This window comes from Elephas maximus, chromosome 25, assembly GCF_024166365.1.
Source record: "Elephas maximus indicus isolate mEleMax1 chromosome 25, mEleMax1 primary haplotype, whole genome shotgun sequence".
Lineage (NCBI taxonomy): Eukaryota > Metazoa > Chordata > Mammalia > Proboscidea > Elephantidae > Elephas > Elephas maximus.
Window position 1 is genome coordinate 23045289 of NC_064843.1, and position 27103 is coordinate 23072391.

General features: G+C 52.5%; 1 protein-coding gene across 1 annotated transcript in view; it reads left to right on the forward strand.

The window, feature by feature from the left end:
- CDH22 (cadherin 22) overlaps nucleotides 1–27103 on the forward strand; it is a 78117-nt gene that overhangs the window by 41404 nt on the left and 9610 nt on the right. The window contains exons 6-9 of the mRNA XM_049869239.1: nucleotides 1357–1610; nucleotides 11182–11318; nucleotides 25059–25180; nucleotides 25293–25410. Coding sequence (XP_049725196.1) covers nucleotides 1357–1610; nucleotides 11182–11318; nucleotides 25059–25180; nucleotides 25293–25410 — 631 coding nt within the window. The remainder of the gene's footprint in view (nucleotides 1–1356; nucleotides 1611–11181; nucleotides 11319–25058; nucleotides 25181–25292; nucleotides 25411–27103) is intronic.

Consider the following 27103-nt stretch of genomic DNA (forward strand, 5'->3'; position numbering starts at 1 on the left):
CTCACTCCCAGGCCAAACCACTGCCTGCCTGCCTGCATCCTGATTGCCCAGACAACAGGACGGAGGGTGGGGACAAGGGAACAAGGATGGGAGAATGAGAGAAAGGGACGGTCCCTACACACAGGGCAGGTACCCACCCGTGGGTGTCTAGGAAGGTCACTCGTCACTCGATATCTCCCCCAGCATGCAATGGGGTGCCTGCAGTTCCACCATCAGTATTTCTCTTGGCTGTAAGACATTGTCTTTAGAAGGCCAGAGCCAACACACAGACATGGAGCTAATTCATTAGAGGGTTGCGCATTAGCCGGGCTGGTGAGAAGCACAGCTCCTGCCTGGGTGTAGCCAGATCTCAGCAGAAAGCTCTAAATTTTATCTGGCCGATTCAAGCTCAACTCACATTAATTGCTCCTTCCTATAGCCCTGGTGGTGCAATGGTTAATTCAGGCTCAGCTGCTAACCCAAAGGTCGGTGGTTCAAACCCACCCAATGGCTCCATGGGAGAAAAGAGCTGGCCATCTGCTCCAGAAAAGATTACAGCCTAGAAAACCCTATGGAGAAGTTCTACTCTGATATACAGGGACACTATGAGTTGAAATTGACAGCACCTAACAACATGTACTGGGGGATGTCTCCCTCATTTAATCCTCCCAACTGAGGCCCAGAGAGACTAAATAGGTTGCCCACAATCACACAGCTAGTTGGCGGCAAAGCCAGGCTTTGAACCCAGGTTGGTGTGACCTCAGATCCAGTGAATGCCCTTTCCTTTCGTGGGATTAAGAGTGGGGACTCTGGAGCCACACCGCCTGGATTCAGATCCTGCTTCTGCTAGTGTCTAACTGCTAAACAGTGCTGGACAGGTTACTGAGCTTCTCCGGACCTCTATTTCCTCATCTGTAAAGTAGGAAAGATAACCCGTATAAGCCTCTTAGGGTTGTTGTAAAATGATGTGAGTTAATATAAAGTGGGGCACGTGGTAAGTGCTTTGTGTTTGTTAAATAAATTAATGAAATGCCCCAACATGCTGTGCTGGGGGATGGGAATTCTGGGTTCAGTTCAGGACCCTTCTAGCCCTGACCGGCTGTGTGTCCCTAGGCAAGACCCTCTCCCCTCAAGGCCTCAGTTCCCCCACCTGTAATCCCAGAAGGTTGGTTTTGGTTTCTGAGAGGCAGTTCACTGGTGCAGCTCAGATACTCTGGGCACCACTGCTGGGTCACCGTGTGGCCTTGGGCCAGTCTCACCCTCTCTGGGGTCACCTCCGGGACTCTGAGAGCAAGAGGGGCTTGGGATCTGTGGGCAGGGGTCACTGCCGGAGCAGACCCCAGCCCACTAACCAGTCCTCTGTCCCCTGCCCCCCAGCGCCTGGACTTCGAGTCCCAGTCGGTGCACACCATGGTGCTGGAGGCCCTCAACAAGTTCGTGGACCCCCGCTTCGCTGACCTGGGCACGTTCCGCGACCAGGCGATCGTGCGCGTGGCCGTGACAGACGTGGACGAGCCCCCCGAGTTCCGGCCACCCTCCGACCTCCTGGAGGTGCAGGAGGACGCGCAGGTGGGCTCCCTGGTCGGCGTGGTGACTGCGCGGGACCCCGACGCCGCCAACCGGCCCGTCCGGTGAGACCCCTGCCCGGGGCCGACGCCTGCTGCCTGCTATCCCGCCATCGCTAGGGGGACTGACTGCAGGGTGGGAGGGAGGGGTGCGGGGGAACGGGTGCTGGGGGTGGGGAGAGACACAGATGGGCATGCAGAGAGGGAGAGACACAGACAGGGAGACAAAGAGACCAAGCAAACAGGTGGTGAGAACAGTCCCAGAGAGAGAGGAGGGACTCAGAAGGAGGGAGAAGCGGGTGACAAAGCAGCAGAGTGAAGGGGCTCAGCGGTGTCCGTCCCCCTCTCTCCATCCGCACTCCCTCCCTTGACGTTTTGAGGCTGTCCCAAACCCCTGCTCAGGGCTCCCGAAGCCATTTCTCCAGCCCTACCTCTCCCTACACATTCCCACGTGGAATCCACTGGGCATCTCAAACTAACATGGTCAGAAACCAGCCCCTGGTCTTTCCACCGAGAAAGCAAACGATCCACTGCTTCTATTTCAGCCATCCTCCTCTCCCTGATGACAGCTCCATCCTAACAGTTGCTCAGGTTGAAACTGTTGGAGACCCTTTTTCTCTTACACCCCCCCCCCCCCCGCTGTGAAGTCCACTCCAACTCACCACAACCCCCACTCATGATGACCCTTTGTGTGTCAGGGTAGTACTGTGCACCACAGGGTTTCCAGTGGCTGGTTTTTTGAAAGTTGATGACCAGCCCTGTCTTCCTAGGCACCTCTGGGTGGACCCAAACCACCAACCTTTCAGTTAGCAGCCGAGCGCATTAACTGTTTGCACCGCCCCGGGTCCTTTCTCTGACACCTCCCTTCAACCCCTCAGCAAACCCTGCCATCTCTACCTTAAAATATGTACCTAAAATCTGACCACTTCTCTCCACCTCTACAGCTGCCACCCTGGCCCAGGGTGCCATTTTCTCTCACCTGGACTGTGGCAGTTGCCTCCTTCCTGGTTCCCCTGCTCTGTCTTCGCCCCCTTTAATGAAGAATCGACACAAGAGCCAGCTTCTCTATATCAGTCAGATCATGGCTCTGCTCTGCTCCAAATGCTCCAAAGGGGCCTATTTTTCTGAAATAAAAGACCAAGCCCTCACAATGGCCTCAGTCCGTACACCACAGGCCTGCATATGAGGCCTCTCACACCTCACCTGTCATGCCTCACCTCGGCTGTTCCTAGTTCACTCTGCTCCAGCCACTCTGGCATCTGCCTCCCTGCTCTATAGATACACCACACTTACCTCCACCTTGGGGCCTCTGCGACTACTGAGCCCTCTGCCTGGAATGTTCTCGTCAGTATTTCCATGGTTCGCCCCTTATGTCCTCCACCCCTCACCTTCCCAGTGAGGCCTTTCCTGTCACTTTTTCTAAAATTTCAATCCCAGCCTGCACCCTAAGCCCCCACACCTCATATCCCCATTCCACGTTCTACTTTTCCCTCATCAGCCTTGTCACTATCTAACATGCGACCTATTTTTCCAATTAAACTGTTTGTTTCTTCCACTAAAACGTAAGCTCCATGAGGGCAGGGATTTGCATTTATTTGTTCACGGCTGTATCCTCAGGGCCTAGCCCTGTGCCGGGCAGTCCATGAACACTCACTCAAATGTGTGGCAAATGAATGAAATGTACAAGGAGAGAAAGACTAAGAAAAGAGACAGAGAGACAGACACACGGAGATGGTGAGAGGACACAATGAGGAGAGACTGGAGAGAGGAGAGCTGAAAGAACGGAGACAACAGAAACCAAAAGAGACAGAGAGACCTCGCTGGCAGTGTAGAAACAGAGAGGAGGCCTAAAGAGAAAGCCCGAAAGGGGCAGAAAGACACAGACAGAGACAGAGACAGCAGGGGTGGAGACAGGGAGGTGGGGGGGTGGGGCACTGCTCATACTGTTGGTGTCCCTGGGGCCTGCAGGGGTCAGGGAGGGAGCAAGTCCCTGACAGTGGCCCAGGATGGGAGAAGGAAAGAGGACAGATAGGTGAAGGAAGAAGAGTTACAGCAGAAGCTGACGCAGGAGGAGGTCGGGGTCAGGGCAGTGGCCAGTGCTGGATGGATGGGGAAGAGGCTCTGGGGCTCCTGGCTTCCTCTCTCAAAGCCCTGCACATAGTTGGTCAATGATGGTTCCTGAGCCAACCGTGTGCTGAGCTCTGTGCGGGGCCTGGGGAATTGCACAATTCCAGAAGGTAACATTCCCACCTTCATCTGTGTGAAAGGCTCTTGGAGTTGTGTAGTGCGCAGCCTGTGCAACCTTCTGTGGCAATCCTGTGTGAGGAGACACAAAAATGTCATCCTGCTAAGGCGTCCATGAGCTCTCAGGGTGGGAAATAGCCCCAGGGGTCTGGGAAGACTTCCTGGAGGTGGTAGGAATTGAACAGAGCTGGGTATCTGGGTCTGGTCAGATGGAAATATGAGGGGAAGGGGCAGAGATGCAGCTTGTGCAGACATGGAGGCAGAGGGTTGGTGAGTGTGCCTGGGAACAGAGCGGGCAGCGATGGCTACAGCAGACTGAGGGGGATGGGGCAGGAAAGGCGCAGAACTCAAGGACAGGCTGAGGAGCTCAGACTCTATCCAGAAGCCCAGGGTGCCCTCGCTGCCTGCACCCCCTCACTGTCAAAACCGTCCTGCCACTGCCTCTGAGCTCTTCCATCTCCCTTCCACCCTGGCTGTCTCTCCAGTCTTTAAACACCACCGTGGCCTCTGGCCTGGGCCCAGACCTCTCCTGGGAGGATACTGTCATGTCAGGGAACCGAGGCCCAGAGGGGAGAAAGAGGAGGGGCCAGGTCCGCCCACTCCCCTCCTCTCCAGTTTCACCCTCCACCCCCTTCTCAGGCTCCTCACTCTGGCTTCCCTTCCCTCCGCTTTTATCTGCGCTGAAACGGCTAACTTTGAAACCTGTTTCTCACCTTCTTTCATCTCTCTCTATCGGCCCTTCCCTGGGGCCCCTCAGATGTGGGGGTGGTGAGGAGCTGAGACAGGTCTATTCACCCAACTCCTGCATGCTCAGCCCAAAGCCAGGCCTGGGGGTGAGAGATGACTCAGCCAAGGGCGGAGCACAGGGTGGGGGGAGCTCCCAGCCTGTGGGGAGACAAACTTGGAAATGGGAACGTGATGAGTGGCGGTGGTAGACAGAAGGGGTCCTGGCAGGACACATGAGCTGCCCAGAATCCAGCATATCTCCTGGCTCCCAGGCTCTAAGGGTTACTGACTCAATCAACAACTCTGCATTGAGTCATACCCGCACTGTCCCAGGCAACAGGGGGACAGCGGTGATAAGGTCCCTGTCCACATGGAGTTTACCTTCCCTGGGCAGATACAGACCATTTGCAAGTCAACAAATGGTTAAACCAGATAATTTCAGACATAGGTTATGTAGAAAGTAAAACAGGGGAACAGGATAAGGAGGAATTGGGGCCACAGGAGGCTACTTCCAATTCAATGGTCTAGGAGGGGACAATTAAGCTGAGATCAGAATGGTGAAGAGAGAGGCAGCCATGCAAAGACGTAGGGAACAGCATCCCAGGAGAAGAAACAGCAAGTGCAAGGGTCCTGAGACAGGAACAAGCCTGGTGGTTCCTGGAAAGCTGGGTGTTCCTCATAAGACCTTGCATAGCACAGTTTGTGGGACACAGTAGGCTCTTGGGAAATACACTCTGACTGTCTAGACTGATTTTTCTGAGCCCTGCACTGGGGAGAGTATAAAGTGCCTCAGATTTTTACATTTACCCTTTATGAAGTGTTATACCCATTTTACAGATGAAGATACTAAGGATCAGAAAGGGGAAGTAGCTTGCCCAAAGTTATCCAGCTTGAAAGAGGAAGGACTAGGATTTAACCCATGCCTGTCGGCTTCCTGAGTCTGCCCTCCTGCCAGCTCACCCCTGCTTCTTACTCTTTTGTGGTTAGCGCGGTACACAAACCTGTGCCGTACTCTCCCCTGTGTGTGGGACACAGACATGAGTCAGACATGGGCCCAGGGAAGGGCTGGGCCCTGAGTGAACTAATCCAATAACAGATCAGGCCTGAGGGGACTTGGGGCTGAGGCTTCCCCCAGGTGGCCCCTGAGGGAGGACAAAGGGGATGAGGCTTGAACTGGGGAGAGGGCGCTCCAGGTTGGAGTGATGGTGAGGGGCAGGGGGCAGGAACAGAATCATGGAGCCAGGAGGACAAGGTCAGGGATAGGGGGACCAGCTGGATGAGCTCACATCAGGGGTGGTGGGAGATGAGGATGGGCTGTGAAGGACCTTGAATGCCAGGAGTTTCCCCTGCAGGCGGTGGGAAAACTTGGAAGACTAGAAGGAAGGAGGAGAGTGCTCAGGTGGGCCTGTCTCTGGATTAGGCAGTCTTACATATAAACTGTCCATTTATCAGCCCAGCTATGCACCTCCAGCCCCAGCCCCTGCCTGAGTCTTCTTTGAACATCAAAAGCAAAATAGCCTATGCTAGACCAGAGGATCCCCCCAACACTCCACAACAGGCTGCAGCAAAAAGTCCATGGACTTTGCAATCACACAAACCTGGCTTCAAATCCCAGCTCAGCTGCAGAACTTTGGGCAAGTCACTGCATCCCCTCCAAGCCTTGGTTTCCCCATCTCTAAGATGGGCATCATGATAATACTCGCCTCATTCACTTATTTAAAAAATAGCCATTAAATGCTTGCAATGTACCAGGTTCTGTGCTTACTGCTCCCAGGGCTGGGGAGTGAGGCGGAGGATTAGTGTTTGGCAAGTAGTAGGCCCTCAGAGAAAGGACATTAGCATTTTCCTTGGTGGTCTGGAGGCCTGATTCTCCCCTTCATTCAGCAGCCAGTACTGGCCACATGCAGTGTTCCAGTCATTATGTGTGGGCATTGGAGCCAGCAAGCACACCTCTTAAAAGGGGGGCGGGGGGAGAGATGAAGACAAGGTGGAGTGGAAGAGGAGCTTCAACCCCTTCCTTGGGGGGTGGGGAAGAGATTTCCTCCCACTAGCAGCTTGGGTTGGGGGCTGCATCTCCAAGCCCCGGCTCAGTTATGTCCATGAGCCCTCCCACCCATGAGCCTGCAGTCTTTCATGGTTATGCCTGTGTGCATGATATATGCACGTTTCTGTACGAAAAAACACACGTGCACCCAAGCCAAGAAGCAGTGTCCACCCCTTTCCCCCCCGCCCCACCCCCAGCCCTGAAAACAGACTCCACTGGCCAGACCCAGCCTTTTGTGTGGCCATGGTACACTGGGACTCCGGCAGTTGCACCTTGCTGGGCTGCTTACAATGGTGCTCCTTGACCTTGGGCTCTGGACCCATGTAGGCTGGGAACTTGGCTATGCCACTTACCAGCTTTGTAACCCAGGACGAGACACCTGGTTTCTCCGAGCCTCAGTTTCCTCATCTATAAAATGGGGGTGATGACCGTACCTAGGAGGATTTGAGGAGCTGGTGCAGGTGAAGCCCTGGACAAAGTTGCTCAGTAAATAAGAGCTAACATATCTACCACATTGCGTGTCCTTCATTGGTGGACATTTGTCATCCTCACAGCTGCCCTGTAAAGTAGGTATTATTATTATTAGCTCCATTTTCAGGAGGAGGAAACTGAAGCACAGAGTCACTAGGTGATTCACCCAAGGTCACACAGCCAGATTACTAACCAGATCCGCACTCTTAACCACTATTCCCAAACCTCCTTGGCACATGCTCCCAGGTACACAAACACGCACATGCATACACACACCAGCTGACACGCATCCATACTCTCCCACTTTACTCTTCTGCCCACGAGTGCTCAGTTTCCCTTTCCCGCCCTCTAGGTCCTGGCTGACCAGGTGGGGAGCAGGATGTCAAGATTTGAGCAGAAACTTCTAGACCCACAGCCACCTCCTGGCCTCCTCCCCCACTGACAGCCCCCAAGTTCGCACGTGGTGCCACCCACCCCAGGCACGCAGACCTCACACTGGGCTGAGGGGCCTCCTTCATACCCCTTGCCAGACACTTCTGAGTAATAATTAGAATAGCACAGCTCCCATGCATGGAGCATTTTCCTGGAACTCAGCCAGGCATTTTACATACATTTAATCCCCCCAGCAGCCTTGCCAGGTCGGATTATCATCTCCATTTTGCTGAAAACTAAAGCTCAAAGGTAGAAGTGACTTGCCTGGGGTCAACACGGGCCTGGATCCAGATCCGATGCCGAGCAGCTGCCTCTTGAGCCTTGGCTCTTCCAGCTGCAATGCACACACACAGGCATGCGCTTGCACGCACGCACACCACTCACATATTCATGTCACACACACACACTTTTCCACCTACGATGAGACACACAATGCATGCACCCACATGTGAGGTGCACAAGTTCCCCCCACACTCGTTTGCGGGGCCACACTCCTGCCATGCACCCCGCTCCCTGGCTGGCTCCCTGAGCTGGAACAAAACACCTGGCCTCAGCCAGCCATGCTGACCCACAGCCCCAAGTCTTTAGCTGGTTAATGGTGGGTCCCCGCAGCCCCCGCCCCACGGCCTTGGGAACAGCTGCCTCCGCTTAGATTCCAGCCCCCACCCCCTCCACCCCTTCTCCTCCACTAGGGAACAAAAGAGAAAAACCGGGAGGAGGAAGAGAGGGGAGGAGAAGCAAGGAGAAGGCAGTCAGCATCCTTCCGTAAGCCTTGCCTCCTGCCCTCCCTGACCTGGGAACAGGAGCCCGTGGCTGTGTCATGCCCCTGTTGGACTCTGTTCTCCCATCTATAAAATCAGGAGGAGGTCTCCAATGTCCTTCCAGCAGAGCAGAGACTCCGAGTCTGGTCCTTCGAGCCCAGACATCCTGACGGCACCAGGCTAGGGCAAAGGGGACTGAGTCTCCACACGCTGAGGCTTTGGAAGGTCCACCAAGTTAGAAAGAACTCTGGGTATAGCGCTCCAAATCTGGGTGCACATCCCAAGTCTGTCACGGAGTCCCTGTGCAGCCTCAGGGAGGGTCATCGCTAGCACATATGGCACCTTTGTGTAAATAAGAAACGGTGCCCCTTTAGGAAGATACTCCCTTAACTAGGACGTGTGTCTTGGCAACCAGAACACTGACTGGACTTCACCCCCACTTCTTCCCTCAGCCTAGTACTCCCATGAGGGACACAACTTACACCATCGTACTTGGCAGCCCTGAGCTCGGCAAGTCCCTCTCTGAGCCTCAGTGTCTTTATCTGCAAAATGGGAGTGATCATCAGCATCATAGGATGCTAGAGACCTTGTCTGTCTCCTTCATGGCTTTATCCCTAGGGCCCAGATCAGAGCTGCTACAAAGGAGGCACTCAAGTAATGCTGAGGACATAAAGGAATGAAAGGGGGGATGGCTGGGGAAGAGCAGTCTACAAACTGTCAAGTGGTAGGCTGGGGGTGGAATTATCATCTGGGGTCTGGACCTCCATTTACTCTTTCACCCAAGTCAGTAGGACCCACGCCGGCCAGGGGCAAGAAGGATGTGGGTTTAGCAGCGTAGGGACAGGAAGGAGTGATAAACCGGGGACTCAAGACTGGCTTATAAGGCCACCGCACTCACGTGCAACCTCCTTTACAGTTTGTCAAGTGCCTTCACCTCCCCTGCAACAGCAAATAGCAAAGAATAAGGGCTGTCACCTATGCCCCAGCCCCAGGAATTGGTGGCGCAATGGTTAAAGCACTCGGCTGCTAACTGAAAGGTTGGTGGTTTGAACCCACCCAGCCATTCATCGAGAGAAATGACCTGGTGATCTGCTCCTGTAAAGATTTACAGCCTAAGAAACCCTATGGGGCAGCTCTGCTCTGTCCTGTAGGGTTGCTAGGAGTCAGAATTGACTCAGTGGCACACAACAACAACAACAACCCACACCACAGTATGAGAAGGATATTAATCACCTTTTCCAGGTAAGCAAAGGGAGGCTAAGGAGGCCAAGTAACTCAGTCAACGTCACATGAGTAAAATAGGGCAAGAGCCAGAATTCGAACCCAGCTCTGTCTGCTCTATCATCTGTGTGTTCCCACTGGGAGACATTATCCCCATTCAACAGATGAGGAAACTGAGGCCAGAGAGGTTTGGCAATGCAGCCAAGGCTCCACTGAAGGGGCCTCTCAGGGCTTTGGGCCACAGCTGGCAGTGTTTCTGGTGTCCTCACCACCCCCCTCAGCTTCCCTCTCCAGGAGATGGGGGAGAGGCCCCTCTTGTACTGTCTGTGGGAGGGGCTGGTGACTGGGGCACAGCACCGCCCCACCAGGCTGCTTTGTCCTTGCCTAACAATGAGCCCTTGCCTGGTATTCGAGGCCTTTGTCCAGCTGCGCTGCCTGGCCGCGCCCCCTCCCGCATTATCAGCACCGGAAAGCGGCTGCCAGTGCTGGCGGGGCCTCTTTGGGTCGCTCCGCCTGAGACATGTGTTGGACACGGGCCTTTCAGGCCTGGAGCCGCTGCACAAAGGCCCGGGAAGAAGGCGGAACAAAGGGTTTTTTCACTGGGCAGCTGAAAGGCCGCAGATTAGCTGGCGCGTGCTGCGCAGGCGGGGTGGGGCCGGCGGCCATTTCCCCCCACGCCCCTCCACACAGGCACTCGCCTGCCTGTGGCCCTGCTCTGGGGCTTCCGCACTGTGGCAGCCGGTGAGGGCCTTCTAGCCCAGAACCAACCCCCTCTCACCTGCTCAGAATTCCCCCTTGGCCCCCTAGTACACATCAAACTCCTGAATTCCACACCTGCCCTGCGTGTTCTGGTTCCTAACTCTCTCCACGTCCAAGTTCTACCCATTTCGCACTATTGGCCATTGCCTGAATATCGTTGTTGTTGGGTGCCATCAATTGATTCCGACTCGTAGTGACCCAGTGTAATAGGGTAGAATTGCCCCCGTAGGGTTCCCTTGGCTGTAATCTTTATGCAAGCGGATCACCAGATCTTTCTCCTGCAAAGCCTTGCCACTGGGTGGGTTTGAACTGCCAACTTTTTGGTTAGCAGCCATGTGTTTAACCGGTTGCACCACCGGAGCTCCTTACCATACAATTCTCACTGCCCCAGCCTTTGCACATTATGTTCCCCCTGCCCGAATGTATTTCCGGCCCCCTTCTCTGCCTTCAAGGAGCTCTGGTGGCACAGCGGTTAAAGTGCTTGGCTGCTACCCAAGGGGTTGGTAGTTTGAACCTACCAGCTGCACCAGGGGAGATAGATGTAGCAGTCTGCTTCCATAAAGATTACAGACTTGGAAACCCTATGGGGCAGTTCTACTCTGTCCTGTAGGGGTAGGGTCGCTATGAGTCAGAATCAACTCCACGGCAATGGGTTTTCTGCCTTCAAGCCCAATTCTTCGGTCACTTCTGGAAAGATAAGAATTGAACATTCGATGCATGCTAACCCTGTACCAGACGCTTTACCTGTCTTTGACCCTTACAACGGTGGGGTGCAAATTATTAGCCCATCTCTTGGCTGAGGAAACTAAGGGTCAGAAAGGTTGCGGGTTGCCTGTGTCACACAGCAGGAACCCAGTCAGCTGAAAGGCAAACCCAAATTCTTTCCCATCCCTCTTCTGTTGGGATGGGCTGGGGGATATGAGCACAGGCTCCAGCTGGCACTGAGGCACCTTCAATCAGCCCCTCCCTGCACCCTCAGGTACGCCATTGATCGCAACTCGGATTTGGACCAGATCTTCAATATTGATGAGGACACGGGCGCCATCGTGACGGGCAAGGGACTGGACCGAGAGACAGCCGGCTGGCACAACATCACGGTGCTGGCCATGGAGGCTGGTGAGACAGTGCCCCAGCAGGGCAACTCTGTGGGGGAGGAGCACATCTGAAGGGTGGGGCCAAGGGCTGGGGTGGGGCAAAGATTAAGAAACTGGGCCAGGATCCTGGAGAGAGAGGGATAAAACCTGACGGGTGTGAACAAAGATCCAGGAGGGCTCCCGAGCCAAGGGGACAGGGCTTTCTTCCTTCATCATTTATTGAACACAACTATGTGACCTAGGGGCTGGGGATTCAATCAGGAACAAGACAGGGAAAGCTCCTGTCCTCACAGGGGAGAGATACACCATCAACAAATAAATCAAGAGAAAGGATGTACGTAATATGTCAGGCTATGTTAAATGCCAAGAAGAAACAGGGAAAGGTGATTGGGAGGAAGAGAGGCATTGTTTCACCTACAAGAAGGCTGCTCTAAAAAGGAGACATTTCAACAGAGTCTGAAGTAACATGAGGGAACCAGAAAAGCACTCCAGGCAAAGGCCCTGAGGTGCAGGTTTGCCTAGTGTGTTAGAGAAACAGCAAGGAGGCCAGTGTGGTTGGCGAGGGGCACTTTACTCCATCCAAGCGAGCTGGGGGCCACTGGAGGGGTTTGAGCTGAGAAGGGTAGTGTCTGACTTAGGATTCCTCCGGCTGCTGCCATGAGAATAGACTGGGGCTAAGGGAGGGAGAAGGAGACCTGTTGGTGCAATGGTTAAGTGCTCGGCTGCTAACCAAAAGATTGGCACTTTGAACCCACCAGGTACTCCGTGGAGGGGGGAGGGGGAGAGGGAGACCTGGTGATCTGCTCCCGTAATGATTTATAGCCTAAGAAACCCTATGCGGCAGTTGTACTCCAATTTATAGGGTTGCTATGAATCAGAATCAACTCTACAGCACACAACAACAACAAGAGGGGGCATGGGGGCTCATCTGGGAGTTCGATGCCGCAGAGCCAAGGAGATAAGAGGTAGCAATGGAGGATGTCAGACACAGTAGGCTTTGGGACACAGGCTAAAAATGGAGCCAACAGGACATGCTGATGGGCTGATGTGGGTGTGAGAGTTGTCAACAATGACTCCAAGGTGTTTTAGCCCCCATTTCTGGAATGCTGTATGTGTGGATCACAGGCAGTTAGGTGCAGCTGGGGGGAAGTATGAGCTGGGAGACAGAAAGAGGGGGCCCTGAGACATGGGGGACCAGATCAGTAAGGCTGAGGGCGTAGGGAGTCCTGGAGCACCAGGGTTGGAGGGGGGGCCGTGCCAGGCTCATCTTTACCTGCTAGGCCTCCTCCATAACCGAGGCCACTGCTGCCACTGCCTCAACCTGGTCTCCAGGCTCCCCAACCTTGTCAGCTCTTGAGGTCTCAGGAGTCAACGGAGCTGCGGTAAGCAACCATGACTGCAGGAATTCTCAGAGCCATGGGCAGGCCAAGTTCAAACTCACTTCTGCACACCTCGGCTCCAGGCCCCTCCTGCCTCTGGCCAGCCCTCCTGCCTGCCTGCCTCCTCCTTTCCCCACTGGTGTCCTCCCACCTTCTCAGGCCCCACTGGCCCGTTCTGGGCCGAGGAAGTCCCTGGGCTGAAGTTCCCTCTGTCTCTTTCAACTTCAGTTTAAAAGAAAATACAAAGCTGGCTCAGACCTCAGTGCCTGCTGCTCTGGGGCCTTTGAATCCACTCCTCCACCGCATGGAAGGGAGATAACAAAGGTGGCTGGAGAGGAAGTGGCAGCTGGACTCGGGGGGAAGAGACCCCCCCACCTTTGCCTCCCCAAACCTGCTCCCTGGGCAGCAGCAGAGGCTCTGGCCTGCAAATGGAGCCAGGGAGGGCCGGCCTGGCTGCTGGGCAGAGATGCCTCCTCTCCCTGCCCAGGAATCCATCTCTCCCACCAGCCTGTCACACTACCTGGCGTTGCACCATTAGCACATCCCCTCTTGGGTTAAGCATTGTGCTTCTACCCAGTCAGTTGCTTTCACAATGCAGCTAGAGTAGCACATAAAGTCTGCCGCACTGAGGGGGGGTGCGTTTGCCGTTTCACAGGAGAAAGAATGCGGGAGGGCGGACTCTCCCCTACAAACGTTTTACAGTCTTTACCTAATACGTATTCTGCGCTAGATGTCTTCTAGCAGGCACTTTCATGGAGTCCTCACAGCTACTTGGTGACGTAACATGATCATCACCCATTTTACTGATGGGAAAATCAAGGCTTATAGTGGTAGGAGACATACAATGGCAGAGCTGGAATTTGGATCCCGTCTGCCCGGTTCCTTCCACCGCTGTATTAGCTTCCTAGGGCTGCCATAACAATGTACCACAAAATGGGGGGCTTCAAACAACAGGAATTTATTGTCTCACAGTTCTGGAGGGTAGAAGTCTGAAATTAAGGTGTCAGCAGGGCCGTATTCTCTCTGAAGGTTCCTTGTCTTTTCCCAGCTTCTAGTGGTTCCCATATCCTTGACGTTCCTTGGCTTGTAGGTGTATCCCTCCAATCTCTGACTCCTTCTTCACATGTCTGTCTTCCCTCCGTGTCTCTGTCTAGTTGTGTCTCGTCTCCTCCTTTATAAGGACATCGGTCATATTGGATTAGGGAGCCCTGGTGGCGCAGTGGTTAAGAGCTTGGCTGCAAACCAAAAAGCTCGGCGGTTCAGTTCAAATCCACCAGCCGCTTCTTGGAAACGCTATGGGGAAGTTTTACTCTGTCCTATAGGTTCGCTATGAGTTGGAATTGACTTGATGGCAGTGGGTTTGGGTTTTGGTTTGGTCTATTTCAGCACAGCCTCAGGTTAACTGATAACATTTTCAAAGACACTATTTCCAAACAAGATTGCGTTCACAGGAACCAGGGGTTAGGAGTTCAACCTATCTTTTGGGGGCGGGGGCACACAATTCAACCATGACAAGGGCTTTGCTGCATGGCCTCCATTTTCCTGCACTCTCTGCTCTCCAAGTCCTACACCAATTCCCAGCGCCTGGCCATGGGGAAGATGATGAGTCTCTGAAAGGAGAAGACTGGGCACTGGCATAGAGACCCCTCCTCTGGATTGTGACCCAGGACCCCTACCCAAACTCCACCTGGGATATTAGTCAATGGGAAAATGAATGGGCCCTACTTGCAGTTCTGGTGGGAGAATTAAATGGGAGAGTGCATGGAAAGCCCTTAGGCTGGTACTTAGCTAAGTGCTCAATTAAAGGGATATATTGCTTTTGACGGAAACCTGGTGGCGTAGTGGTTAAGTGCTATGGCTGCTAACCAAAGGGTTGGCAGTTCGAATCCGCAAGGCACTCCTTGGAAACTCTACGGGGCAGTTCTACTCTGTCCTATAGGGTCGCTATGAGTTGGAATCGAGTCGGTGGCACTGGATTTGGTTTTTGGTTTTGGTATTGCTTTTGACATATGTTAAGCACTGACTGTGTACCAGGCACTTTACAGTGATGAGCTCACTGAATCTTCACATCATCCCTAAGGGGTATTGATTCCAGTATTATCCCCAACGTTCAGATGAGGAAACTGAGACTCAGAGAGGTGAGGTCATTTGTCCAGACTCTCATGGATTCAGCCCCAGCCTGTCTGCTCCAGAGCCCAGCACTTTCCCAGATGCCCCTCAAAGCACATATCCTTGGTTCTTGCACAAAACCAGGAGCTATATCCACCCACTCCACCTTCTCACCATCTCCATGAGGCAAGTACAAAATTATCATTCCCATTTTAAAGATGAGGAAACAGAGGATCAGGGAGGAAGAGTGGTATCCCCAAGGTCACAGAGCAAGTCAATGCAGGTCCAGGTCTTGATCTTGGACCTCCCACCTCCGAGTCCTCACCAGAGCCCAAAGTTTAGTGCCAATGGGTCCCTCCACATTTAGCCTCCTGCCAAAGTATCCACTTGGTATCCTCAGAAACAGAAGGGATATTTGCGGGTTCATGGTGGCCCCACCTGCTCCTGGGCATAACAAACATGAGGTGACAAGAATCAGAGGGGAAATATTTATACACAGCCACGGAGTGCTGCAAGCCCCTCGGAGAATGTTGTGCTCAGCCAGGAGCCAGCCGCCTGTCATACTGGATTACCTCAAAGACTCCCGGAGCCACTTAGTATGCCAGCTCCCCTCTTGCCTAACTTCTGAGTCATCCATTCTGCCCATGCAGACGCTCCTTCCACTGACATTATCTTTAACGTTTTGTAATCATGAAATATTAATGACCGATATTGAATTTAAAGTACAATTTGTGTCTGAATCCTTTGGTGGAAAGGGCAGTTGTAAAGGGACAGTCTTGAAAGAGACAGAGGGACTTGGAAAGCCAACTCTGGGGGCAGGGTCCTGGGTGCTGCATCCAGCTCCCTCCTCCTGGGTCCTCAGGCCCCATGCAGGTCTGGAAGGGGAATAGCTAGCTGTCTGGGGCAGCAAAGGGTTAACCAGATGAGCTGGAAGCTTCCCATGTGGGTCACCCCAGGCCAAGTCACGTCTCCCAACACTGCATTTTTCTTTCAGGCCACAGAGCATGCTTCGTGGTTTAGATATTCATCTGTGTGCGTGCTGGGTTAATATCTCCCTCCCCCAGGAAACTGTACATTCCATGAGGGCAGGGCTGGTCTGTATCCGCAGCACCCACACCAGGCCTGGCCCATAGTAGGCGTGTGGTAAATATTTGCTGGAAGGATGAACTAGTGGGCTTGCCCACCCAGCTAGGACAGCGGATAGGAAAGAACTGGCTCTAGCTGTGCGGTTCCCGCTGTGTCATCTCGAATAGGCCACTCCCCCTCCAGTTGCCTTAGTTTTCTCATCTATAAAATGGTGACAATAACGCCTATCTTATTGGATGGCTGTTGGATAATCACTGTTAATAATGATGGTTGTTGTTAGCTGCTATCTAGTCAGCCCCAAACTCATGGTGACTGCATGCCCAAGGGAACGAAACGCTGCCTGGTCCTGCGCCATCCTCCTGATCGGTTGCAGATTGGACCGTTATGATCCACAGGGTTTTCATTAGCTGATTTTCGGAAATATATCACCAGGCCTTTCTTCCTAGTCTACCTTAGTCTAGACGCTCAGCTATAACCTGTTCAGCATCATAGCAACGCGCAAGCCTCCACTGATAGATGGGAGGTGGCTGCGGGTGAGGTGCCTTGGCCAGGAATTGAACCGAGGCCTCCCCCATGAGAAGTGAGAATTGTACCACTGAACCCCCACTGCTAACAGCTTCTATATGTTGTATTCAGAGCTTACACTGTGCCAGACATCGTGTTGCATGCTTTATTATAGAACAACTCATGGATTAGAAGTTATGCAAAGTGCCTAGCAGGGTGCCTGATACATAGTAGGTGAGATTGCATGCCAGAGAAAGAGTCTGAAGGGAGAGGGGATGTCAGAGATGACATCTCCAGCCACTCCCAACTCCACCCCCATTTCATAGCTGGGAACGCTGTGGCCCAAGGAAGGGAAGCAATTTGCCAAAGCCCACCGATGAGGCTCTTTGGCTCTCAGTCCAGTGCTCCTTAGAAGGACACTAGAGAAGGTCTGAGGAGGGTAGAGGAGGAGCAAGGATGGGGAGTGAGGGGCTACAATGGGGTGTGAGTGACAGACAGTACTCTATTTCCTCCAGGACCCCCCTCCATGTTTGCTGTCAGCCAGTGTTTTCTGAGGGTCCTTGTCACCCACCCAGCCTGGGCTGGTCCCTGGGACCTGATGATGAACCAGGCTAGGCCACTGACCCATGGGCCTCACAGTTGGACAGGAGCGGGCACGTCAGCAGTCAGGGATGACACAGAGTAAAATCTGTGGGGACTCAGAGAGGGAGGCACCGTGAGGCATGGGAAACCCTTCCCAGACAAGGTGACATCTAAGTCAGGTCTCAAAGGCTGAGGAGGCCCAGAGTGGGGCTCGGGCACGCCAGACAGGAAGACTGCTGTGTGCAAAGGCCTGGAGGCTTGGCAGCCTACTGCCCATTCTGAAGACAGAGAAACTCAGGGTGGCTGGAGGCTGGGGCCCAAGAATGGCCAATCCCAGCCAAGGAGGGCCTTGGGTGTCCTTTGAGGAGGTAACCATCTCCTGGAGGCAACAGGGAGCCAGTACAGGGCTTTGAGCAGGGGAGTGACGTGACTGGATGTGAGATCCCAGCATTCAGTCGGGTTCAGGGTGGACGTGGGCAGGAAAGGACGAGCCTGGAGGGGAGAACAGATGGGAGACTGTCAGGAAGACTCAGGATCAGGCATGTGCTGGGGGTGCCAGGGCAGGGCTAGGGTGATAGGAGGAAGCTCCAGGGGGACAGAGTGGGTGCAGTCTGGGGAGAGGCTTGTAACAGGTCTGCAGGGAAAGGGCTGCTTCGGGAGGCAGTGAACTCCCCCTCACCAGAGGTGTGTAAATTGGGCCTGGGTGTCCTCTTATGGGCTACCGCTGGGGTCCATTGCCACCTTAAGTGTCTAACAGATGCCAACAGGAACAAAGATTTTGTGATATCTATGAAGTCTCAGGGGAGCAGACATTAGGAAACAGCTGGACCCTCAATCCCAGGGACACTGTGATTCCAGATTCCCTAGTTCCCTTCCCACTGGGCTCTCGCCCCCCAAGCACAGTTTGGTTCAGATGCCAGATGAGTGCCTGTGCCAAGGCTGGGGCCTTCCTTGGAAGGGATCCAGGGTCTCATTATCTACAGCCTCCCCTCCTACCCCAGGACCTTTGCACATGGTGCTCCCACTACTGGGTCATTCTTTCCATTCCCAGTCCTTCATCTGATTATTTCCTACTCAGATTTCAGCCCACACCCTGGAGGACTAAACTTTCTCCCAACAAGGCTAAAGCCTCTAGCTTCAACACAGAAGCCAAACAGATCATCAAAGTCCCCAAGGGAGAAGGGCGCTCAAGCTCCTGCTCCCACTGGGTGAGTGGGGATGGGGCAGTGAGTGCAAGGAGTCCACTCCTGACCGCCCTGATACGCTCTCCCAGGAGGACCCCCACCTGCTCCCCAGCCCCTCCTCACCACCCTGCCTGCCTGTCTTGGAGAGCTGGTAATTGGGATGATAAATCTTCCTGCCCAGCTGGCCAGCTCAAATCAGAGCCTGGTGTTTGGATGCAATTTAATTCCTTTGGGAGACGAGGAGGGCCTGGGGGGACCGTGGAAAAGAGGGTCCGGGCTCTGCTCTACACCACTACCCCTACTGCAAGGGTGGTTAGGAGGACCTCTGAGCTAGTCTGTGTCTGTCTGTCTCTGTCTCTCTCTGTCTGTCTCTCTCTCCACTTTCCACTCTTGGAACCTCACTTCATCTGTCTGCGCTTCCCTCTCTGTGACAGCGAAGGAGAACCCCAGAGTCCAACTCCGTTTGTTTTACTGATGAGAAAACCTTGACCCAGGAGAGAGATAGGAAGAGAGTCACACAGCTAGACTGCTCCTTAGAGGGAGGGTTTCTGGAGGGAGGTGCAAGCCCACAGGATTACTCCATCCAAGCAGGTCTTGGTCTCTTGGTCACCTCCCAACCATCCCTCTTAGAGATCGGGGATATCAGGGATGCCACAGGGACTTATTGTGTTTTTACGCAATAACTTACCTTCTACGTTTGTTTGCCAACCTCGCTCTTCCCTTCCCCCAGGAGGTATTTTCATAAGCACACTATGCTAATTTTTTTTTACAACCTGTAAAAATAAATTGGCGTAGTTGCGCTTATGAAAATACCTCGCAGGGGGAGGGCTCGGTTGGCAAACAAATATAGAAGGGGTGCATTATTTTTGGAAAAATAGGGTAAATCTATTCATTCCACAGACATTTGGTAAGCCACCTACTATGTGCCATGCATTTGGTGCCAGGTGGCACAAAGGGTTTGCACTCATCCACTAACCTAAAGATTGGCAGTTGGAACCCAACCAGTGGGACCTTGAAAGAAAGGCCTGGCAATCTGCTTCTGTGAAGATTACACACCCTGCAGACCAGTTCTACTCTGTAACACGTGGGGTCGCAGTTGACTGGAGGACGATGGATTTGGTCTTTTTGGTTTATATGCCATGAACATAGATGCTGGGGGTACAGCAGCAAAAAAAATAGAACAAAATGTCTGCTTATATTCTATCATTATTAGTTGCTGTTAAGTCAGCTCCAACTCATGGCAACCCCATGTACTACAAAATGAAACATTACTTGGTCCTGCAGCATTTCATGATCGTTGGTATGGTCAAGTTCATTGTTGCGGCCACTGTGTATTTTAAGTGCCTTCCAACCTAGGGAGGCTCATCTTCCAGCACTGTATCAGACAGTATTCTGTTGTGATTCATAAGGTTTTCATTGGCTTATTTTTGGTGATAGATTGCCAGGTCTTTCTTCCTAGTCTGTCTTAGTCTGGAAGCTCCACTGAACCCGTCCACCATGGGTGACCCTGCTGGTATTTGAAATACCAGTGACATCACAGCAATATGCAAACCACCACATTAGAACAAACTGACAGATGGGGTTGTGGGCTTACATTCTAGTGGGGGAGATGGATGATGAGCAAGTTAAATAAGTAAAAATAAAAGATGTTGGATAAGTACTATGGAAAGAAAGAAAACAGAGAAGGGACAAATTTAAATAAAACTGTCAGGGAAGTCTCTCAGAGAAGAAGACACCTGGGCAAAGACCTGAAGGAGGTAAAGGAGTGAGCTTGGAGCAGAGTGAAAGAGAGGCAGAGGGCAGAGAGGTGAGGATGAGGAGGCAACAGAAGGCAGATAGCATAGGGCCTCCTGGGTCATGAATGAAGGCTTACACTTTGATTGCCCAGGGCTGAGGGCAGTCAAGGAAAGCTTGCTGGAAGAGGCAGAGGCTTTTGTCTAGGATCTTGAAGGCAAGGAGAATTCCGATAGCTAAAGACTGTAAGAAAGGCAGTACCATCTGGTGGTTAGAAACTCCCCCCTTTGTAATCAGACCCAGGTTTGAGTCCCTGCTTCATCAATCGTTCCTTTTGAGACCTTGGGTAAGTCACTTTGTATCTCTGAGCTGGTTTCCTCTTCAGTAAATCAGTGAAAATAATAGTCCCTCCTTCCCACAATGGCTGATGGGATAAAATGGGGCAGCACAGACCCTGATCCATGGTAAATGCTGTATGTGTGCTCCCTGGTGGCCTTCTGGGAAGGATCACGTTGCCAGGAGAACCCTGACAGGGCCAGCAAGTCAGTCCCCACCTCCTCTTATCAATGGCCCCAAGTCCCCCAAGCCCAGTTGGGCCCAGATGCCACTGGTTAAGTGAGTAGCTCTCCCAGGGGCTGGGGTCCTCTTTGGAAGGGACCCAGGGTCTCATTATCTACAGTTTTCCCTCCCACCCCAGGGCCTTTGCACATGCTGTTTCCACTCCCTGCATCACTCTCCCTCCCCATCCCCTTCACCTGACTATCTGCTGGTCAGATCTCAGCCCAAATGTCAAGTACTCCAGGGGAAGCATCCCTGCACCCTAGGACACCCCTGCTTCACACACTCACAGCTCCTGTGCTTTTTGTCTCAACTCTTATCAGTGTAATGTCTGTCCCTGCCATTAGACACACCATGTTGGTCTTGTTCACCGCTGTGTCCTTGGTACACAGAAGTCATTCAATTCATAATTGTCAGCAAAAGCCAGAGACTCAGTTTCAAATCGTTCAGTCCAGTCCCCTGTCGGCTTCCCAGAAGGGACTCTGAGACTCGAGGTAAGCAACCTGCCCACTTTGCACAGCAATTCTCCTGCTCCAAATCCAGCCTCTTCTGAGGCCCACATTGGGCTGTTGGGCTGCCCAGCCTCCCAAGGCCCCTTGAATCCTAGGGCTTCCCCTGCCAATGCCCCGGATAGATGATGAGGTAGCTAGGAAGCACCAGGCTGAAGCACGTTTAATTTTAATTTAGGAATCGGCTAAGGCTACAGGCCTGCTCAGCTCTGGGCTGTCAATCAGCCTTCCTCAAGGCTGCATCAATTAGTTTAAAAATATTGAATGTAATTTTGCCTGACACAACATATTGCAGCTACTGCAAAATATAATTTATTTTAGAAGAAGAAATAATTAAACTAATTTGCATGTCAGTCAGCTGAACCGAGATGCCAAGAGAGGGGTGGGGCCCTGTAGGGACCCAGCCCCTGGAGGCGGCACCTGCTGAAAAGCAGTGGGTGAAGTCAGCTCGGGCCTGGGTCTGAGCAACAGCTGCCGCCAGCTGGACAAAAAGCAAGGCAGCAAGAAGGCCCATTTACGGTATATCTGCACCATGAGCACTGGGCCTAGTCCTAGCTCTGCCCCTGACCTGCCTTGTGGCTTTTGGCAAGGTCCTGCCCCTCTCTGCGCCTCAGTTTTCTCATCTACAAAATGGGATTACATAACAAATCTCCTTCACAAAGAAGATGTCCTAGGTCTGAAAGTTTGTTATAAATTGGAAAGTCCTACAAAGAGGTCCAGATTAATCAATTGATGGATCCCCGTTTTATACTAGAAACATTTAAGGTGATAAAATTATGAATGATTTGGATCAATTATTACAAGTGATACTGTGATCAGGAGACGAGACATCAGGTTGGACTCTAGAGCAGAGGTTGGCAGCCCGCATGGTACACATTAGATTCACCCGGGGAGCTTTGAAAACCATCAATGACTGGGACTTGAGCATCTATTGGTAATTTCCAAAGGCTTCCCGGGTGGTTCTGGTGTGCAGCCAGGCCAGAGAACCACGGTTGGGATCACACCGACACTGGGTGCTGACTGGGGCCAGCCCCCAGCTCTGGGGATTCTAGTCCAGCCCCAAATCCAGGGGTCCATCGATAAGCTCTACAGGTGGCAGCTGTGACAATGTGGACACACACCCTCTTCAGTGCTCACTCAGCTGCCCCATCCCTCAGGCCTGAGACCCTCACTCACACTGAAATTTCAGGATTTCCCCAAAAGGTGAACTGTGACATTTTAAAAGAGGAGACTGGAGAGGGCCCAGCATAACCCAAAGGCGTGGTGCAATCATGGAGGTTCCTCCAGCAGTGACCAGCCCTCCAGCAGGGTGATTGTCCACTGGAGAGGCCAGTCCTGCTCTGAGGTCTCCCTTCCGCATGGACCACTTGGCCCTCTCTCCCCCTCCAACCCCTCTGCCCTGCCCCCCTGCAGGAGAGGCTGCCCGGGAAGGACGGTCAGACCCTGCCACTCCCCTCCCCTCCCTCTACCTCAGAGAGGAGGAAGGCGCCTGTTTCTGGCTGCAGGAGCACCCACCCTCTGTCTGTTTAAGTTCTCTGGCAGCGCGCTCTCAAAAATAACGGCTCACCCAGCATTCCCAGTCACGACTCCCATCGCTCGCCCCCGGAAGAGCCCCCCTCTAATCACTGAGGCAGCAGATCTGGGTTAACCGAGAAGATAAGGTGCCCTGGCTAAGGGGCGCTCCAGAGGGGGGTTGGGGTCTGAGTTGATTAATGACTCACCCCGCCTCTTTTCCGTGGCCCCCAGGAGGGGGCTGCACCTGCCTCCCAACCTCCATTTCTGACTTTATCAACACACACACAGCTGCCGTAGGCATCCAGCGGACCCCTGGGTTCAGAGAAAGAGGCAGGCGCCTACCTTGCTCCTCCCAAAACTCACTTCACTGGCTGCCTGGAAGCTTCCAGCCTGACCTCGGCATAGCTCTCTGCCAGCCAGGCCGAAGATCCAGCCATCAGTACCTCTGCTGGGAAGTGGGGTCCAGTTTCTTCTCCCAGGGGATGTGCCTGAGGTCGCTGGCACCTGGGACATGTCAGCGATGAATACTTGGTTAAGATAGCTGACAACTGGGTACCAGCAAGGTTCTCTTAGGTTCTAGAAAAAGCCAGTGCTCAGTGTGCTGCTCAGAGAAGGCAGGCTGGGATGAAGTATGCCAATACCCTTCAGTCATTTAATGTCATAGCTGAAAGGTCCCTTTGAGGACATCTGTTTATTTAACAAATACTTATATAGCCCTGACTATGTGTTGTACCCCACAGTCGTTAAGTGTTTTATAGATATTAACTAAATCTATCCTCTTAGCCCCATTTTGCAGGTGAGAAAAATGAGAGGCAGACCACACAGCTAATAAGTGGCAGAGTCACTATGCTCTGTTCATTTTTCAGGTGTGGAAACCGATACCAGGGAGGGAAGGGTCCTACCCAAGATCGAACAATGGGTCAGGGACAGAGCCACGCCTCGAATTCAAGCCTCCTTCAGTTCTCAGTCTTTCTAGGCTTCATTCATTCATTCAAGACATGTATTAGAACTTACTCTGTGCCATACCCCACAATGCTGGGATTCCAGGGATAAATAAGACAGGGACCTTGACCTCAGTGAGATTACAGTTGATGGGGCCGGGACTTCACAGTTTTTCTGAGGGCTCTGGGCATCACCCACCCCAGAGGATTTGTCTGGTTTTAAAATGGCAGAGGTTTTGAGCTTCAGCTGCAAGATGTGTGGACTGAAGGCCAATTTTTAAAACATTCCCATGTTTTAGTTCTGCAAGGATACCTGAAATATTGGATATGGATACTCCAGGTGCGGTCTGTGCAGTCTATGGTGATGGGGATGGAGATGGCAATGGTGATGACGCTGTTGCTGTTGGGGTGGTGTGATGGTGATTATCGTGGGGTGACGGTAGCAGTGGTGGTGATGGTGATTGTGGTGATGGTGCTGCTGATGGTACTGGTGACGGTGGTTGATGCCGATGGTGGTGGTGACAGCGATGGTCTTAGTGTTTGTGATGGTGGTAGGGATGATGAGGGTGGAACTAGTACATATGGCAGTGGAGGTAGTGGTGATAATTCTAATGATACTGGTGATAACAGAGGTGATAATGGTGGTACTGATAGTTATAGTAGTGGAGATGGCGATGGTGGTAATGGGTTAATGGCAGTAATGGTGATTGTGGTGGTAGAGAAGAGGTCATAATGGTGGAGATGGGGGTGATGATACTAATAGTGGTGATGGGACGGTACTGGTGATTATGGAGATGAAAGTTGTGGTGATGATGCTAATGGTGCCTGTCATGAATTGAATTGTGTCCCCAAAAAATATCTGTCACCTTGGCTATGTCATGATTTCCTTGTATGACTGTCTACCATTTTATCTTCTGATGTGATTTCCCTATATGTTGTAAATCCAATCACTATGATGTAATAAGATGGATTAGTGGCAGTTATATTGATGAGGTCTACAAGATTAGGTAGCTTCTTAAGCCAATCTCTTTTGAGATATAAGACAGAGAAGCGAGCAGAGAGACATGGGGACCTCATACCACCAAGAAAGCAGTGCCGGGAGCAGAACGTGTCCTTTGGACCTGAGGTTCCTGTGCTGAGATGCTCCCAGATCAAGGGAAGACTGACGCGTCACAAGGACCTTACTCCCGAGCCAACAGAAAGGGAAAGCCTTCCCCTAGAGTTGACGTCCTGAATTTGGACATGTAACTTACTGGACTATGAGAGAATACACTTCTCTTTGTTTGTTAAAGCCATCCACTTGTGGTATTTCTGTTATAGCGGCACTAGATGACTAAGACAGTGCCAGTGGTAATGGTGATGATAGTGACAGTGATGGTCGTGGTGATGTATCAGTGATGGTATCGGTGATGGTGATCGATGATGATGGCGATGATGGGAGGATGGTGGTGGTGACGAATGTTGATAATAGTGGTGAGGGTCATGGTGATAATTACCCACTTGTGCTCAGATGTCCCCTATCCTGCTCCTATCACCAACTTGGTCAACCCAGCAATCTCTCAGTGTGACTCGTCTGCTTAATCTTGCTCAAGTAGCAGATGGGGGGTTGTGTAGGCTTCGCACTTGATGCTACTCATCCTGCTCCTGTCTTTTGCCTGTAGACAATCATGCCCAGCTATCCCGGGCATCCCTAAGGATCCGAATTTTGGATGTAAACGACAATCCCCCAGAGCTGGCCACACCCTACGAGGCAGCCGTGTGTGAAGATGCCAAGCCAGGCCAGGTACAATTGAGGGGCTGGGGGCTGGGGAGTGCTGCCAGGACTGGCCCAAAGGTGCCCTCTACCCAGGCCAGAGTGGGCTTAGCCTCCTGCCCCCCCCCCCATCACCTTTCAGCTCATCCAAACCATCAGCGTGGTGGACAGAGATGAGCCCCAGGGCGGCCACCACTTCTATTTCCGCCTAGTGCCTGAGGCTCCCAGCAACCCTCACTTCTCTCTGCTCGACATCCAAGGTGAGTTACCTCTGAACCACCAGATCCTAGGATGCATCAAAGGGGGGGCCTGTCCTCCCTGCTCCCTCCCGTATTCTAGATGGAGAGACTGAGGCACCCAGAGGGCCAATGTTGGGTCTATGACCACACAGAAAGCCCAGGACAAGCTGGAGCTGTTACTCAGCACACTGATCAAACTATGAAGAACAGGCAGAGTGTGGGTTGGCAGAGTGGAGAGAGCATCCCAAGGATAGAGAATGGTGGACCATAACATCAGCAAAGGGCATGCCTGAGGAGTGGCTGGGCCTGGAGCCCTGCCTGGGCTGGGGAGAATCCCTAGTTCTAAGTGAACGTGCGCACACTCCCCACCCTTCAGCTGAAAAAGCACTTTCTCCACTCACATTTCTCTTTGCATCCTCACTCCCACTGTGGAGGGTGGTAGTCTTATCCCTTTCGCCATTTTGCAGGCAATGAAACTGAGGCTGTAAGAGAATAAGGGACCTGGCCAGGATCACATAGGGAGTCAGTAGTGGGGCTGGAATTCAAACCCATACCTGTCTCAGACCCCGTGCTCTTCCTGCCTTACTTAGCTCACTACCTTGAAAGCAAACTGTCCCCTGCCCCCCACCACCCGGCTGCACCAGCCTCAGCTGATTCCATTGTGAGATATCCCCAAAAAATTCCCCAAGAAGTTGATATTTGAGCCTTTCAAGGAATAGATTGCAAGGGGGCAGGGGCAGGGTAAGCAAATGGACTGGGAGTCAGGAACCCGGGTGCAAGTCGAGGCTAAGTTGACGGCTCTCTATGCGTGTGCCCATGTCACTCAAGCCTCAATTTCATCATCTGTAAAATGGGCTGATGACACCTCAGGGGGTTAGTTGGCCCCAGTGAGATGAAGGCTACCAATGTATATTGTCATGCTTAGAACATATCAATTCCTTCATTCAGCAAATATTTATTGAGCATCCATTATGTGCCAGGCACTGTTCTGAGCCCTGAAAATACAGTGGCAAATAAGACAAAGTCCCTACCCTCGTGCAGTTTACATTCTAGTGAGGGGACATAGAAATTAAACAGATAAATAAGATGTTGGGGATGATATGTGGCTGTGGGGGGTAGTAACCCAATCTACACAAGAGTCTGGACTTACTTCGTTCACTGCTAGACCCAGGGTGCCTAGTAGTAGTAGATGTTCAGTAAAAATTTGTTAAATGAAAAAATAAATCAGAGTAAAATAATAAAACGTGATGGGAGGGGGAGGCTCTTTTAAATAGGGCGGTCTGGGAAGGCCTCTCTGGGGAAAGCAATAGCTGACTAGGAATCTGAAGGAAATGAGAGAGTGAGCAGTGCACATTACTGGACAAAAGACAATCCAGGTGGAAGAAACTGCAAGTGCAAAGGCCCTGAGGCAGGAGCAGACCTGGGATGTTCAAGGAAGAGAAGGAGGCTGGCATGGCTGGAGGAGTGAGCCACAGAACTGGAAGATACAGTCAGAGAGACTATGGGGCTAGAGCACACTGCTTCCTTCTGGCCCTGGAAGGGCCTGGGGTCACTCTCAGGAGCTTTATACCCCCTAAAGGTAGAGGCCCTCAGTGGTCTCTGAAGCCTGGTCCATCTGTATTCCCAGGAGTCATACTAAAAATATTTAACAACCAGTGCAGCTCAGATAACCAATCAGAAAGGATGCTGACCATACCCATTAGCAGATTCCTGG